At 39.6% G+C, this 14,992-nt stretch overlaps 3 protein-coding genes across 5 annotated transcripts; 1 reads left to right on the forward strand and 2 right to left on the reverse strand.

The window, feature by feature from the left end:
* Positions 1–1,238: 1,238 nt before the first annotated feature.
* Positions 1,239–3,930, forward strand: LOC109705027. Of its 2 annotated transcripts, XM_020225789.1 has the most exons (3): positions 1,239–1,419; positions 2,967–3,293; positions 3,393–3,930. In XM_020225789.1, exons 1-3 carry the CDS (start codon positions 1,305–1,307, stop codon positions 3,617–3,619), a joined length of 669 nt encoding a protein of 222 aa, XP_020081378.1. In that variant the 5' UTR covers positions 1,239–1,304; the 3' UTR covers positions 3,620–3,930. The 2 variants fall into 2 exon arrangements, with proteins under 2 accessions (XP_020081378.1, XP_020081377.1); XM_020225788.1 differs by having other exon boundaries at positions 1,241–1,419; positions 2,967–3,930.
* Positions 3,931–4,399: 469 nt separating this feature from the next.
* On the reverse strand, positions 4,400–12,103 carry LOC109705028 (elongation factor 1-alpha-like). 2 transcript variants are annotated; one of them, XM_020225792.1, is made up of 4 exons: positions 11,959–12,103; positions 10,147–10,630; positions 5,793–6,146; positions 4,400–5,684 (listed from the first exon to the last, which is right to left on the reverse strand). In XM_020225792.1, exons 2-4 carry the CDS (start codon positions 10,606–10,608, stop codon positions 4,803–4,805), a joined length of 1,698 nt encoding a protein of 565 aa, XP_020081381.1. In that variant the 5' UTR covers positions 10,609–10,630; positions 11,959–12,103; the 3' UTR covers positions 4,400–4,802. The 2 variants fall into 2 exon arrangements, with proteins under 2 accessions (XP_020081381.1, XP_020081380.1); XM_020225791.1 differs by lacking the exons at positions 10,147–10,630; positions 11,959–12,103 and adding an exon at positions 7,438–7,584 and having other exon boundaries at positions 5,793–6,259.
* Positions 12,104–12,950: 847 nt separating this feature from the next.
* On the reverse strand, positions 12,951–14,986 carry LOC109705029 (protein IQ-DOMAIN 1-like). Its single transcript, XM_020225793.1, has 3 exons — positions 14,770–14,986; positions 14,390–14,509; positions 12,951–13,920 (listed from the first exon to the last, which is right to left on the reverse strand). Exons 1-3 carry the CDS (start codon positions 14,890–14,892, stop codon positions 13,192–13,194), a joined length of 972 nt encoding a protein of 323 aa, XP_020081382.1. The 5' UTR covers positions 14,893–14,986; the 3' UTR covers positions 12,951–13,191.
* Positions 14,987–14,992: the final 6 nt, after the last annotated feature.

Below are 14,992 nucleotides of genomic sequence, written 5' to 3' on the forward strand. Positions count from 1 at the left end.
TATTAAATTAAATTTAAATTAATATCTAATTTATAAAAATATTTTTATTCTTAATAAATTTATTATTTTAAATTATATTAAAATTTATCATTAATATAAATATATCTTTTTATTCCATTGATTTGGTGCGGCAGATAAAAAAAATATGAGCATATTTTTTGATTTAGAATTTTATAAGAGAAATATATTTTGTATTCTACTTTGATTATAATGAAATATAAATATTATATATTATATTTTTTTGTCTCTTTCTCGGATCTCTTTTGATATTTTCTCACTTGATGAACTAGATCATTTTCGCTTTAATTTTAACAAATTGGTATCAGAACCGGATTATTTGTTTGGGTGTTTAAGATGTCGACAAAATTTTGAGATCAAGAAGTTTGATTGCTCTAGAAGTTTTGCTCTAGAGCAAGTTGTCGTTCCATGCACTAGAGATTGCAAAAAGGTATAATTGAAGAAAGAGAAGATTGACACTAAAGAGAATCCCACAAATTTGCTCATTAAGTTTTTTGGCGATCAAGTTTAAGTATTATGTAAACTTGTTCGCATATGCAATAGCACTTCATTTTGGAATTTTAAGGTTTCCTATTACAGTTAATTTGGAATATTCCTAATTTTAGTAAATTTGTATTTCTAATTATATCAGGACTTAGTCATTATTATAAATATACTCTTTATTCAAATAAAAGAAGATATGGGTGTATTTTAGGATTAGGATTTTGCAAGAGATGCATATTTTGTACACCACTTTGATTATAATGAAGGTCTCGGCTTCATCTTCGTCCATAGATGTAGGTCAGTGGTCGTATTCGTCCGTGGATGTAGGTTAGTGATCGAACCATGTAAATATTATGTGTTTTATTTTTCGTATCTTTTTTTCGAATCTCTTTTGATATTTTTGCATCCGACGAACTACATCTTTTCCGCCTTTATTCTAACAATCCTTACAACCTCATCGTTACAAACTACTAAATCAAAATCAAATTGAACTATTTTGCCATTTATTAAATCTTATTGAATTAATTTACATCTTGAGAAGTTTTTTTAGATGATATAATCATAAACAGAGTATATCTAGATCAATAAAAATCATTATAAATCCTACGGGGTCGAAAAGGGTGTTAATTCAAATCCAATCGTGAGACTGGACCAAGTTGTTGCGACCTGAATCGGGTCGGCTGGGTTGAACCCTACTCATGCAAATAACTACAATTACGAGGACCGAATTGCAAATTTACGCCCTTTGTTAAACCCTTGCTCCAGGAGAGGGGAGGTTGGAGCGCTCCGCATAGGCCCTAGAAATGGCGACGAGACGAGCCGCTTCTCTCTACGGCCTCCTCCTCCGCCGCCCTCCGCCGACGCCAACGTCGGCGGCGGCGTCGGCGGCGGCGTCGGCGGCGCCGTTCCACCGCCGAGGTTCGTTTCTTCTTCTCGCCGCTCTTCTTCTTCTAGAGTTTCTAATGTATTGTTCTTTTGTAGATCTTGTTAGTTTATGTAATTATTTGATCTTTTCGCGAAGTTTGAGCCGAAGTGTTTGAAGTGAATTCGAGTAGCTGGTTCGTTTACTTGAATCTTCGAAGAATCCTCTCGTATTAGCTCCAATTTTAAGAGGGAAATGGATCGCATACCGTTGTAGAGTGTTGGCAGTTATTGGAGTTTCGAGCTTTTGCTGCAGCGGGAAGCAGAAATGTGATTTTGAGGCACAAAAAGCAGATCTGATTTCAAAGTTGTGATTTTGCTGCAGAAAGAAGCTACTGAGGAGAATTTCATACAGTTCTTCTCCTAATAGCACTTCCTATACAGCATGACACCATAAATCAGAATCAAACAGGCCCTTAGTCCGGTTTTTAAGAGGCATATCCCTTTGTCCCTTCAGTTCTCTATTGAAAGCCCCATGAAATTTTATGTGGAGTGTATAATTGGCTCGTAAGCTGCTGTTGGTGTAGTTATTGCTTGCCTGCATGATCTGAGAATAATTATCCAACCTTTTCATATCAAACTTGAACAGCTAGCTAGTAGGATTTGACAGTTTAGAGTACCATTACTAAATTTATAGTTCTTATCTCATAGGAAAATTCTAAATTTGTCGCTAAGCATAGAACTATTTCTGTGTAATTAGCCTGAAATGTTCTTCTATCAGATATTTCCTATGGATAATGAATAGGCTCTCTCACTTCAAGTGTGAGAAATGTTTTTCAAACAATGGGTCCTTCAATATACAGTGCTTATGCTTGTTTAGAAAGCACGGGGCCTAAATTGGGATTTCAATAGCCTGGAAATGTTACAGGATTAAGGAGAAAATTTAACTAGGATTTCATGTTTGTCTGGCAAAATCAATGTTGCTATTAACACGTTGAGCTCTTGAAATTTTTACTTATTGGAGGATGTGTATGACACTTTATCTTGGCAAACCGTACCATACTACATCTATGTTGCCATTAGCGTGATAAACTCTTGAAATCTTTACCCATTGAACAATGCGTACAGCACTTATTTGAGCAACCCGTATAATACTGCATCATAATGGGTAAAGTTGAATTTCAATTACGTTAACTGTGCAAAATGAAAATGATTGTCGTTCCCACTTCGTAAAAATGCATGATAAAAGTCACTAACTGCTGGCTCTAGAAAGCAGTTGAGCTACTTCAATTCTCGGTTCTAAAGAGAAGGAACAAACTCTTAATGGTTATTACATTTAGATTTCTTTTAAAATGAGCTGCTTTAATTGTGATTTGCTTCTCCGGTTCTGAAAATTATAAATTTTAACTAGAGAAGTATACTGGCTACATGTTTAAAAAACGGTCCTTTAACCCATTCTTTTTTAATTTTGTGGATATCATTCCACTGTTGTTAAGATGCATGATGCTTTTGTGTTGCTCCATTTTGTATTAACTAGTAGCCTTGTTACAAAGCACACGACACTATATGTTCTCCTCTTTTCTTTTTCTTTTTTCATCGATCAGATTTCGAGGCTTTTTCATATGGAACGTGGAGGCATTATTCAAATTGCAAACCTGCATCTCCAATTAAGCTCAACAGCTTTAGATCAGCAATATATCCATTTTCTACTTCTGCAAGATCTGAAGTTGGTGAAAGCAAGATTAGCATCGGACCCAAAACCAAAGAGCTCGAAAAGGATGACGAAGATGCTAATGTTGTGTACCGAGGACCTATCTCCTCAACCATAAAGAAAGTGAAGCTTCTGTCTCTCTCGACGTGCTGCCTTTCTGTCTCTCTTGGACCAGTCATAACATTCATGACTTCACCCGGCATGAACGTAATCTTAAAAGGTGCGGTTGCTTCTACTGTGATATTCTTAAGTGCTTCTACCACCGCGGCTTTGCATTGGTTTGTGAGCCCCTACATTCACAAGCTGAGGTGGCGGCCAGGTTCAGATAGCTTTGAGGTGGTGATGATGTCATGGCTGGCCACACCAATCTCGAAGACAATCAAGTTTGCTGATGTGGTGCCGCCGGCAACCAACCGGCCGTTTGTTACGTTCAAGGCGGATGGTAGCTTCTACTTCGTTGATGTTGAGCATTTCCACAACAAAGCCTTGTTGGCGAGATTGACGCCTGATAATCGGGCTCATCAATCAGCTTTCAAGAACCTTTAATTGTGGAAATTGGATGATTTTGTTCGACATCAACTTCGTTTTTTTATCAAGGCACTTTTATATACTGTTGTAATAAAAAGAACATATGTTATATCTCGAGGATATCTGAACAAGGTACGAACTGTTGTTTTAGTTTAGCAGAACTTTCGGAGAGCTCAAGCCCAAATGCTGATTGCCGCGAGGGGAGGGTACTATTATGTCTTTTTGGTGTGTCTTTCATCTAATTCACGCTGGTTGTCTATTTTGTTTGCCCGTGCTGATTAAGCGCGACTGATTGTTTGATAAACATGTTTGCCTTGTTTTAATGTGTATACATATATGTATATACTCTTTCATTGAATTTGAGGTCATACGAAGGGTTTATTTTATTTCAAGCCATGGCATGCTCAACAAGCTTTCAATCTAAGCTATGGCGACAAAGCAATTAGTTTTGTTTACTACTATATGTACTTTGTGTTATCTTATGGCGGGCCACGCCTTTGAAGAATGAATTAATCCTTACTGTTTCATTTTCTCACTAAATAAAGAAGACAAAGTACCTTCGTATCTTTCTCTTAGGCCCTGTTTGGTATAAATATTTTGTTTAATATATTTTTCTAATTTTTTATTAAAAAAATTTGTTTTTCCAATGCTCAGAATTGAATACTACCCTGTCCAAACAGTTAATATACCAAAGTTCAATGTTTGCACGCCTTTCCTTTTACACAAGGTCGAATTTTGAACCCCTGCAAATGTCATTGAATACCTTTTGATTGTTAAGCAGTTTTGCACACAAATCCATGAAGAAATTTTCCAGTCGAAATATATTGAAGGCCAAACAAACAGATGAAAACTATTTGCTCCGCAGAAGATGCAGCTAGTGAAGAAACTTGATGATCCACTGAGCAGCCTGCATAACATTTTGGTCACAAAACTTAAAAATAAATCACCCTTCAAGTGACGACAATGGCCTAATTCCAATTTAAAGAAATAGCTAAACGATAAACATGTCCCAAATTTAAATCTGTTCTCAAAATCACAATCATCTCTCAGCGAATCGAAGGAGGTTCAAAACTGCATGAAATCGACATGAAAATTAAGAAACTGACAACTTTTGAAGGCGAAATTTCCTCTCCAAAACTGACACTAGGATGTCACCTCACATACTACTGGCTACTGCTCCCACCATGACATTTACGGTAGCTCACTTCTTCTTCGCGGCAGCCTTGGTGACCTTGGCACCAGTGGGATCCTTCTTCTCGACACTCTTGATCACTCCGACAGCAACGGTCTGCCTCATGTCACGGACGGCAAAACGGCCAAGGGGCGGGTACTCGGAGAAGGTCTCAACAACCATGGGCTTGGTCGGAATCATCTTAACAAAGCCCGCATCACCGTTCTTCAAGAACTTGGGCTCCTTCTCGAGCTCCTTGCCAGAGCGGCGATCAATCTTGGTGAGGATCTCAGCAAACTTAACAGCGATGTGGGAGGTGTGGCAGTCGAGTACGGGAGCATAGCCATTGCCAATCTGTCCGGGGTGGTTCATGATGATAACCTGAGAAGTGAAGCTTGCGGCCTCCTTTGCAGGATCTTCCTTCGAGTTGGAGGCGACGAAACCACGCTTGAGATCCTTGACGGCGACGTTCTTAACGTTGAAGCCAACGTTATCACCAGGTAAGGCCTCCTGAAGGGCCTCGTGGTGCATCTCCACAGACTTTACCTCAGTGGTCAGCCCAGTGGGCCCAAAAGTGACCACCATACCGGGCTTGAGGACACCGGTTTCAACACGACCCACTGGGACGGTGCCGATACCACCAATCTTGTAGACGTCCTGAAGGGGAAGGCGGAGAGGCTTGTCGGTGGGCCTCTTTGGCTCCTGAATCAAGTCGAGGGCCTCAAGAAGGGTTGGGCCCTTGTACCAGTCGAGGTTGGTTGACCTCTCAATCATGTTGTCACCTTCGAAGCCGGAGATGGGGACGAAGGGGATCTTATCGGGGTTGTATCCAACCTTCTTGAGGTAGGATGAAACTTCCTTAACAATTTCGTCGTACCTGGCCTTGGAGTACTTTGGAGTGGTGGCATCCATCTAGCACAAAAAAAAGAAACAAACTAACGGTTAGGAATTGGATAAAATTTTGCCAATATTAGCCAAGCCACATTGAAATTAACTACCCCGATCTAGCTAGATCTTTACCTTGTTGCAGCAGCAGATCATCTGCTTGACACCAAGAGTGAAAGCGAGCAAGGCGTGCTCACGGGTCTGTCCATCCTTCGAGATACCAGCTTCAAAACCACCAGTGGTGGAATCAATGATAAGAACAGCACAGTCGGCCTGGGATGTCCCCGTGATCATGTTCTTAATGAAGTCACGATGCCCAGGCGCATCAATGACTGTGCAGTAGTACTTTGTGGTCTCGAACTTCCACAGAGCAATGTCAATGGTGATACCACGCTCCCTCTCAGCCTTGAGCTTGTCAAGGACCCAAGCATACTTGAATGACCTCTTGTTCATCTCAGCAGCCTCCTTCTCGAATCTCTCGATAACACGCTTGTCGATGCCTCCAAGCTTGTAAATGAGGTGGCCGGTGGTGGTCGACTTGCCAGAGTCGACATGGCCGATGACCACAATGTTGATGTGAACCTTCTCCTTACCCATGATAGCTGGCATTGTCGAAAATTACAATACACCAAAGTAAGAAACAAAAAATTGTAACAAAGATCTAATAGGAAACAAAATTCACAATTCAACTACCTGCACACTGCAAAGTCAGAATTAATGAAGAGAAACCATATGAATTGTTGGATGAAATATACTGTAATTTTTTGAATTTCGAAACATGTAATAGAGAAAATAGCCTAATACACTTGATATGCTGCACGAGTATCAGATTGCAGATAAGAGGGATGGAAATCATACATGAGGCGGCAAATTCGAAAACAGTTCCAAAATATTAAGTTGTACGAGAGATGGAAATCCATAGCTAAAAGGACTAACCATGGACATGAAAACTCCCTTTCTAGTTTGGTTTCTATTTGCCTCCAGGACAAAGCCATCAAGAAATACTACATAGTTTTTATTCTTGTAGCTGAAAGCAGAGGCAAACACATCAAAGCAAGCATCTAATGCCGACAGTATCTCTATGACGAGATGTAATGCAGAAGAAAGAAATGTAGTTAAAATATAATGGATCAAAACAAACAATCCCAACATATGTAACACTAACTCCATCTACATTCAACTAAACAATCGGGCAAAAAACACAATGCCAAAGCAAAAGAGAGAAGTTCTCAGGATAATTGTGTCGTGGTAAGTTACATAAAGAGAACACGTGAGCTTTAATTATCCATTTGTTACTTATTCTCTACCTACAACAGCTTTAAAAAATATCACTTTTAAGGGGCTGAAATATGAAAGCAGAAAAAAAAAAAGAACAGCAAACATATCAAGTGAAGCACAGAACAAGTTAGTGTACATCTTCAAACAAAATAAATAAATAAACAATTCTCACAATCATCAAGGGGATTGAACCAGAATAACAATATATGCAGCATGAACTCAGATCCGTAGTATTATCAACCATAAGAAACCTATGGAATAATAGTGCTCTAGGTGAAAAAACAGGCCTGTAAAACTTCCTAGGGAAGATCTATGATGTATTTATCCGTATCACATCCCAAGTCTCAAACAAAACACTAAATTTCTCGCAAAAATTAGGAGAAAATGCATAGAAAACGTAAATCTATGAACAACAAATTCAAAATCTTTCTTTTCAACTTTATTAAATTGAAAAAGAACAAAGAGTGAGCGAAACAGAGAGAGAGAGAGAGAGAGAGATCACCTGTGGGGAGGAAACGATGCGAGCTTCTCGATCGAAAGAGGTAGTGAGTGGCGAAGAGAGGCGGAGAGGCTTTTAGAAGGAGGGCTCTAGAAGCAATATATAGATGAACGTCTCGAGCCTTTGCGTGCTTCGGACGCTAGGGTTTTCATGTGAACCGTCGGATTGCTATATCCGATGGATGTCGCGTTCTGGCGAATGAAAAGATGCCACGTCAGCTCGAGAAAGTGTAGAGTGAAATTCTAGAGTTATTCTAATTATATATAATATTATATATATATATATTATATATTTATATTTTAGGCATCCCGACCGATCAAATTATTTTTTTAATTATAATTTATTAGAAATATTTCTATTATATTTTTTAAAAAAAATATGATTGATGATTGAGTAGTTATTAATTAGAAATTTTATCACAAAAATATAATTAATGTATTCTAAATTTACTTTTTCGTGAAGAACGGAATAGTGCCGTACAGATCCAGAGGGCCAATCAGGCCCATCGGGATGGTTTGAGATGGACGTCTTGTGAGCATAGAAATGAAAGAAATTGGTATAGCACTTCACCCTAACGAGGCTTAAATAATGTTAAAATAATGTTTTATAACCGATTATGGGATAGACCAGTTAGACCTAAAACAATGTGTTACGTGGATTAGTTCAAATCTAGTCAATCGAACAAGTTAAAGACAATGAAGCCAGAGATGTGAATTAAACGAAGATTGTAGGAATTTAAGCATTCAACGAAGATTCTAAGAATTTAAGCACGTAGTCATGATCTGATCTCCGACTTTGCCAACACTCAGATTGGCAAGATGGACGGCCGGAAATCCAGCCAAACAAACATGCAGTAAGACACAATTCAACATACCCATAGCACACCCACAGCACCTAGATGATGCTCAAGAAGACGAGCTCGCTAGAGTAACTATTTACATTGTGCACTGGTGATCTTAGATCCAGTGTCACCGCTCTAGGGCTTTTCATCTAAACAGGGTATTACTCGACTTGGGAAAAGAATCTCTTAACAAGTTGAAGGATAAAACAAGCCGAGCACATCTCAAAAGCTCGGATGACAACAGAAGCAACTGAAAAAAAAAAAGATCAGAAGATTATTAAAACCTAAATTGCATCACCATTACAAAAGAAAATGTCAATATGCCGACATGAGAAAACTAACCGAGCTGCCAAGGAGTAAAAACCTAAAACTCCCTGACAACAAAATGGTAACTCTCAACTCAACAGCAATAAAAGAAAACAAACTTAACTAGAAATACAAATCCAAACCTTCGAACTGCGTCTTATACATCCTTTACCATAGATTTTCACTATCTCTATCTACTCTGTTCTCCTGCAAACTAACGATCAAACATACACAAATAGCTTATGCGAAAACAAATATAGAAAACATAGAAAGACAAAATAAACACAGCATATCGCAAATTTCCATGATATTAAGTTTAGGACTCAAAAATTATTAAAATTATATTAAATCTTTACACATATCTTCGAGGCGTGCATGTCTTATGACGAGTGAACTGGGCATGCCGCCATAGTATCCTTCTAATCTCGGCGTACTACTGTCATCACCTTTATTCACACACCGACGAGCAACGCACTGCTCAATCTCACGACAGGCAAAGGCAAGGCGGTACTCGGAGTCTACAACTCATCTGGCAAATGATTTACTAAAACATACATCTTAAACAAAGCCCATCGAATCACCAGTATTCATTTTACAAAGTAAGAGAATCTCTTATATTACAACTCAATATATGAGAGCTCCTATCCAGAATTCTGTGAGGTTTAGGGATATCCGATTCAATAAATTCATTGTTGTAATAACAACTAAACTAAACTTAATATAAATACAACGAGAGCCACTCGTAATGTGGAGTGTGGCATCGAGATACTCGGAGTCTATAGCTCCATGGCCAATCTGTCCGGTGTGGTCTCATGATGATAACCTAAGAATGAAGGTAACGTCCTTCCTTGCAGGATCTCCTCGAACGTTCCGAGGCACGAAACCCGACGTCTTGAGATCCTTGACGGCAGACGTTCTTAACGTGAAGCCAACGTACACCAGTAGCCTCGCATGAAGGCCCCTCGTGGTGCATCTCCACAGACTTGATCCTCCAGTGATACAGCCCAGTGGGGCCAAACGGTGACCACCAATCCCGGGCTTTGTAGACACTCCCGGTTTCAACCACGACCACAGGACAAGTGCCGATACCACCGAATCTTTAGACGTCCGAAGGGAAGCGATAGCGTGTCGGTGGCCTGGCTCTAACTCAAGTCGAAGGGCCTCCACAGAAGGTCGGCCGCTTGTACAGGTCGAGGTTGGTTGACCTCTTCATCATGTTGTACCTCAAAAGCCGGAGAATTGGGACAAGGGATTAATCGGGGTTTGTATCCAACCTTCTTGAGTAGATGAAACTTCCTTAACAATTTCGTCGTACCTGGCCTTGGAGTACTTCGGAGTGGTGGCATCCATCTGAAATATGACAGGAGAAAAAAAAATGCTTAGGGCAGCGAACAAAAGTTGCACAATTAAGCATAAAATTACATAGTTATAGTTGATATTTGTCAACAGCTGTTCTCTTATCATTCTTATAACTGGAATGTAGTGACACGGGGAACATTAGCAAAAGTTTTCTTGTTATAGGAAATTCTATTTATCCATTAAGGTTGCAAACTAATAATGTATACCTTGTTGCAGCAGCAAATCATTTGCTTCACTCCAAGAGTGAAAGCAAGCAAGGCGTGCTCACGAGTCTGACCATCCTTCGAGATACCAGCTTCAAAACCACCAGTGGTGGAATCAATGATAAGGACGGCACAGTCGGCCTGGGAGGTTCCGGTAATCATGTTCTTGATGAAGTCCCGATGCCCGGGCGCGTCAATGACTGTACAGTAGTACTTGGTGGTCTCGAATTTCCACAAAGCAATATCAATGGTGATACCACGCTCCCGCTCAGCCTTGAGCTTGTCAAGGACCCACGCATACTTGAATGACCTCTTGTTCATCTCAGCAGCTTCCTTCTCGAATCTTTCAATAACACGCTTGTCGATACCTCCGAGCTTGTAGATGAGGTGACCAGTGGTGGTCGACTTGCCTGAGTCGACATGGCCAATGACCACAATGTTGATGTGAACCTTCTCCTTACGCATGAGTGCTAGAGCTAACTGCTTACTGATGGAGGCCAAAGAGAGTAAAAAAGAGTGACTAATTGGCATTAGCCAGCGATGACTAACAACAAGCAGGATGCTTAATAAAACATTTTCATTATTGGTATATTCAAATAATATCTTTTGTGATCATTGAACTACCAAAGGAACAATATGATTGATTGTTTATTATATAAAAATATGCGATATATAGCAAAAGACTAGAGAATTTGTTCTTTTTAAAGGGAAGGCCAAGTGAGCATTGAATCATAGCAAGCATGGTCAAAATTCCATTACCTTACTACGGACCATATTAAATTAAAAGGGAGAAGAAGAGAAGTAACATCAACATGAACAATAAAATCATTGCAGCGCATACACAGAAATGTGGTTCTTTGTAAAAAGAAACGCTTTTCCCAACCTGATGCCACATCCACAGTAACAACCATACCAGCAGTCTAGGGTTAACTAATAACGCATACAGCACAAACTAACGACTATCACCAAGACTATAAACATTCAAAGACATCTCATGTCCACTTGTATCATCCATAACTTTAAGATATATAAATAAATTGAATTGCTTTAGCAGTAAATATTTGCAAAGAAAAGTACGGCAAAGACAACTAATGAGAATGATCAACAAGTCATGTCATTCTAATCTTCACATAACACTCACGTTGAAACGCTATTTCATGTCACGGTCCTGCTCACTCACAGTAGGGAAAGATTAGCCGACACATCTCTGTTGACATCACTCATTCAAGTTTCACAGGAGAAGGAATTCAATGAGCGTCCAATAGGATTTGAACCTATACCAGAGGTTTATACTACCCCTGTCCTTTCCATTAGACAATGGACGTTTCTCATCTCCAAATATTTCTACATGTTACTAGACATCTAACACCAAATAAACCCAGCAAAAACTATAACATCAGTCGATACAGCAAAACACAGGATAAAATTGATACCACCATTTCAAGAAGGAAACGAGCAATCTATAATCTCAACTGATATAATCCATACAGAAACCATAAAAATAAACAGAAAGTTGCAGAAAAAACACCGATCTGCAAGCACAAATCCATGCGCACAATACTCGAATTCGGGATAAATTTAGATGAACTACTTAAAACTAAGTTCTGCGGAGCAAAAAATATCATCAAACACCTACAAATGATCTAAGAGTCAAAACGATGCTCGCATCAAAAGATCGTAAAAAACCTACAAATGGTTAAAAAAAAAGCCCACGCGAATCAGCGTAAACAAGCACGATACAGAATCATCTCGAGGAGATCTAATCATCGTAGGGAACTAAGCGAAGAGATCAAGCATGGAACGAAGAGAACTCACCTCGTGCGAGAGATCAATGGAAGGAGAAGAGTCGGCCGATCGAACCTAGGGCTTCAGAAGGAGGACGACGAACCTCTGAGCTCTTTATAAAGAGATCGACGAGAACCCCAGGGGACTAGGGTTTCTCTACGCACCGTTGGATCGTTTCATCTAACGGCCGTAAGCGTGGTAATATACTCGCCGTCGGATCTGATCGTGCCGTTATTATGATGCCACGTATATTAGCGGGCTAAATGGGCCGCACGAGCCGTTCATGCCAACAACATTTATGTAGAGAATCTGGACGAACTTTGACCGTTTGATCTCGATGGAACGGTTGAGATGCGAAGGCTGTAAAGAGCTCGAGCGTTCCAGTGGAAAAGAATAATAAGTGAAGGGGCGTGAGTCGGTGCTTAGCTGGAACTGAGTCACACTAGAGTCTTCTTAATTTAATTTCGTCAAAAAAAAAAAAAGGTTTTCTTAATTTGGTAACCCCTTGTCTCCTCAATAATAGATATTTTCCAAATATATGTTTATAATTTCTTTTTCGCTACAATCATTTTCATAACATAAAAAATTATTATTATTATTGATTGATTAAACCACAGATTCCCGTGTAAAGGAGTAGTTGGAAAGAAAAAGAAAGATTAGTTGGCTGTACTTTTACAAATTTAGAAGAAAGAATCTAAGAAAAAGTGAAAGTGAAATTGGGCAAAATTTAAGGCCAAATAATTAAGTTAGCCTAATTTATTTAAGATGCACTTGTCACTTGTTAATTCTCCTTTTTCACTAAAAACAACTAATGCTATTTTAAAAGAGTAAATTCTTTTTTTCTTAATATATGAATTTTGAGAGCGCTTAATAGGACTTCATTAAGAATGTTGAGCTTAAGTACAAAATAAAACAACATATGCATAGTTATATTCACCTACATTAACTGGAATAAAATACAAGAATTCATGAAACACAAAATCTATTATTCTTGAGAAAGCATGCAAAGCAACGCAATCACATAAATTGACAGAAGTGTGCCACAACTCAGACATCTTTTCTCAGAAACTTAAACCAAATCTTCATGCGTTCAATTACAACAACAAATAATAATGTGGTAAATAGGATAGGACTAGGAAATGAATGCATCACAATAATCTAGTAGCAGCAAACTTAGCCCCGATAAATGAACAACTCAAACCAATTAATCAAATTCAGATAAATAAATTTGCTTTTAAGTAGCCTTGTTTCAAGCTCGGCCAGTCACTGGTTCGCACCATTGGTTGCGTCGAGCTCCGAACGAACTTCTATACCCTTCATGGCGGCGATATCCACCTTAGGAGGGCCTGAGTGCCTCCTTGTAATCAGCGGCAATGCGCTGTTGTGTTTATCCCCTGCAGTGAAAGACAACCTCTTCTTAATCGATCCAGCCGACCCTTTTTCCGGAGTCTTAATAATCTTTTCGATTGATGGGCTCTGCAAGCGAGACTTAGCCCTAGCAGACTCTGTCGGCACCATATAGCTAGGAAGTGAAGGAGAGCTCGCGAGACTCTCGTCGTCCCTGATCGACGGTGATCCCCCGATGCTCTGCCTCCTGATCCGCTCAGATTGCGCACTTACTATACTTTTCACATCATCTTCCAACTGACTCAATCCATTTCTAGGACTATCCAATTTGATCTTCGGCGCCCGAGAGTTGGGGGTAGAGGGGGATTTTCGGGTTCCAGGCCTGATCGAATTCGGTTTCGGGGTTGGGGGTGAGGGGCGGTCCAGTTTGGTTTCGCGACGAGCGTAGGCTCGGGTTATCTCTCCTTCCCCAGTGTTCTGATTGGTGGCCTTCAGAGAGGCGCGATCAGTGTTGTTTTCCTTATCCGTCTTGCTTTGGATCTCCCAAGATCTTGCCGCCATCCACCGCTCCAGCCAGCTCCACCCCCATTGTGGGTTGTTTGGATCCATAAACATTGGATTCGCTGATCTCGAAGAGCTCTTCCACTGTTGCATTGTACCATTAGTCAAGAGTTTGGAAAGTTCATTTTAGCTTTAACTTCAACTGAGCCCCCTCTTAATTTAGAGTCACTAAGCCATCCCCACAAAAGTCAATAATATCATAGATCCCCATAAAATTCTTCTTAAAAAAAAAACACCTTCTATGAGTCTGTATGAACCACAAATCCCAAAGCTTTTTCATCGAGGACTTTGATGAAAGTCACAGGAAACTTTGAGGATTTTTAAATATATATAATTATAATATATATAACCGGATAACCTGATTATTTCAACTTTTGGAGGCCATGTCCTTTGAGAGGTGCCTATGTAATTTTCCCTTGATTGGAGAACTACTTTACCTCAAAAAGTGTTGCAGTAACAGCTCAAGAAAGTAATAATAATTTTGATCACTGAATGGCATAGGCTTAAAACACAAACAAGTTTGTGGAGCAATTCTAAGAACATGAAAGAGTACCTGATGAGAAAATGCATAAGCTAGTGCTCGTTCTCTTCTTATCGCGGCCTCTTGCTTGTTTACCAGACTTGCTTCAATCTGCTCCTTGGATTGAAGACTGTCGTCCCATTCTTCTCCCATCTGTTATAAGAGGGGGGTGAGGGCTGAGCTGAATAAGAATTTGAAATAAAATGTTTTTTTTTTTAAAAAGGTCCATTTGTAGAGAACTAAATAACATGAGCTACTAAATAAATTGAATTTCGCATAGAATGAGTTATAGTTTGATGAGAATATCATGAAACATGGCGGAAGTGACAATAAATTGAATTTCGGTTTGTACAGAGAAAAGGGGAAAAAAAAAGGAAAGGAAAAAGCAATTTATATGATGAAGATGACCGTACCCTCAAACTTTCGAGTTCTCTTTCATGCTTGAGAAGCAGCTGACGATGAAGAGCCTGGTTCTCCTCGTTCATTCTTAGTCTCCTCGAACGGATCTGTGATTGAACTCTGGAGAGCGTCTGCATGCAACGTAATGTGTTCGTCGCTTGGCGCTTCACAGAATTGCCGTCTAACAGAGACTTCAACCTCACCAGCCCTCTCAAGGCCCGCAGTGCTCGCCTTGCC

Source organism: Ananas comosus, unplaced genomic scaffold, assembly GCF_001540865.1.
Source record: "Ananas comosus cultivar F153 unplaced genomic scaffold, ASM154086v1, whole genome shotgun sequence".
In the NCBI taxonomy this organism is placed as follows: domain Eukaryota; kingdom Viridiplantae; phylum Streptophyta; class Magnoliopsida; order Poales; family Bromeliaceae; genus Ananas; species Ananas comosus.

Bases quoted from the DNA above. Each gene is read 5' to 3' on its own strand.
- LOC109705027 (XM_020225788.1), top strand. From the start codon at position 1,305: ATGGCGACGAGACGAGCCGCTTCTCTCTACGGCCTCCTCCTCCGCCGC. The intron at 1,420-2,966 runs GTTCGTTTCTTC...TTCATCGATCAG, and splicing joins GGCGCCGTTCCACCGCCGAG to ATTTCGAGGCTTTTTCATAT.
- LOC109705028 (XM_020225792.1), bottom strand. From the start codon at position 10,608: ATGCGTAAGGAGAAGGTTCACATCAACATTGTGGTCATTGGCCATGTC. The intron at 6,147-10,146 runs GTATACATTATT...GGCATCGACAAG, and splicing joins TGATTTGCTGCTGCAACAAG to CGTGTTATCGAGAGATTCGA. The intron at 5,685-5,792 runs GTAAAGATCTAG...TTTTTGTGCTAG, and splicing joins TGATCTGCTGCTGCAACAAG to ATGGATGCCACCACTCCAAA.
- LOC109705029 (XM_020225793.1), bottom strand. From the start codon at position 14,892: ATGCAGACGCTCTCCAGAGTTCAATCACAGATCCGTTCGAGGAGACTA. The intron at 14,510-14,769 runs GTACGGTCATCT...CTCTTATAACAG, and splicing joins GAGAACTCGAAAGTTTGAGG to ATGGGAGAAGAATGGGACGA. The intron at 13,921-14,389 runs GTACTCTTTCAT...ACAATGCAACAG, and splicing joins CTTATGCATTTTCTCATCAG to TGGAAGAGCTCTTCGAGATC.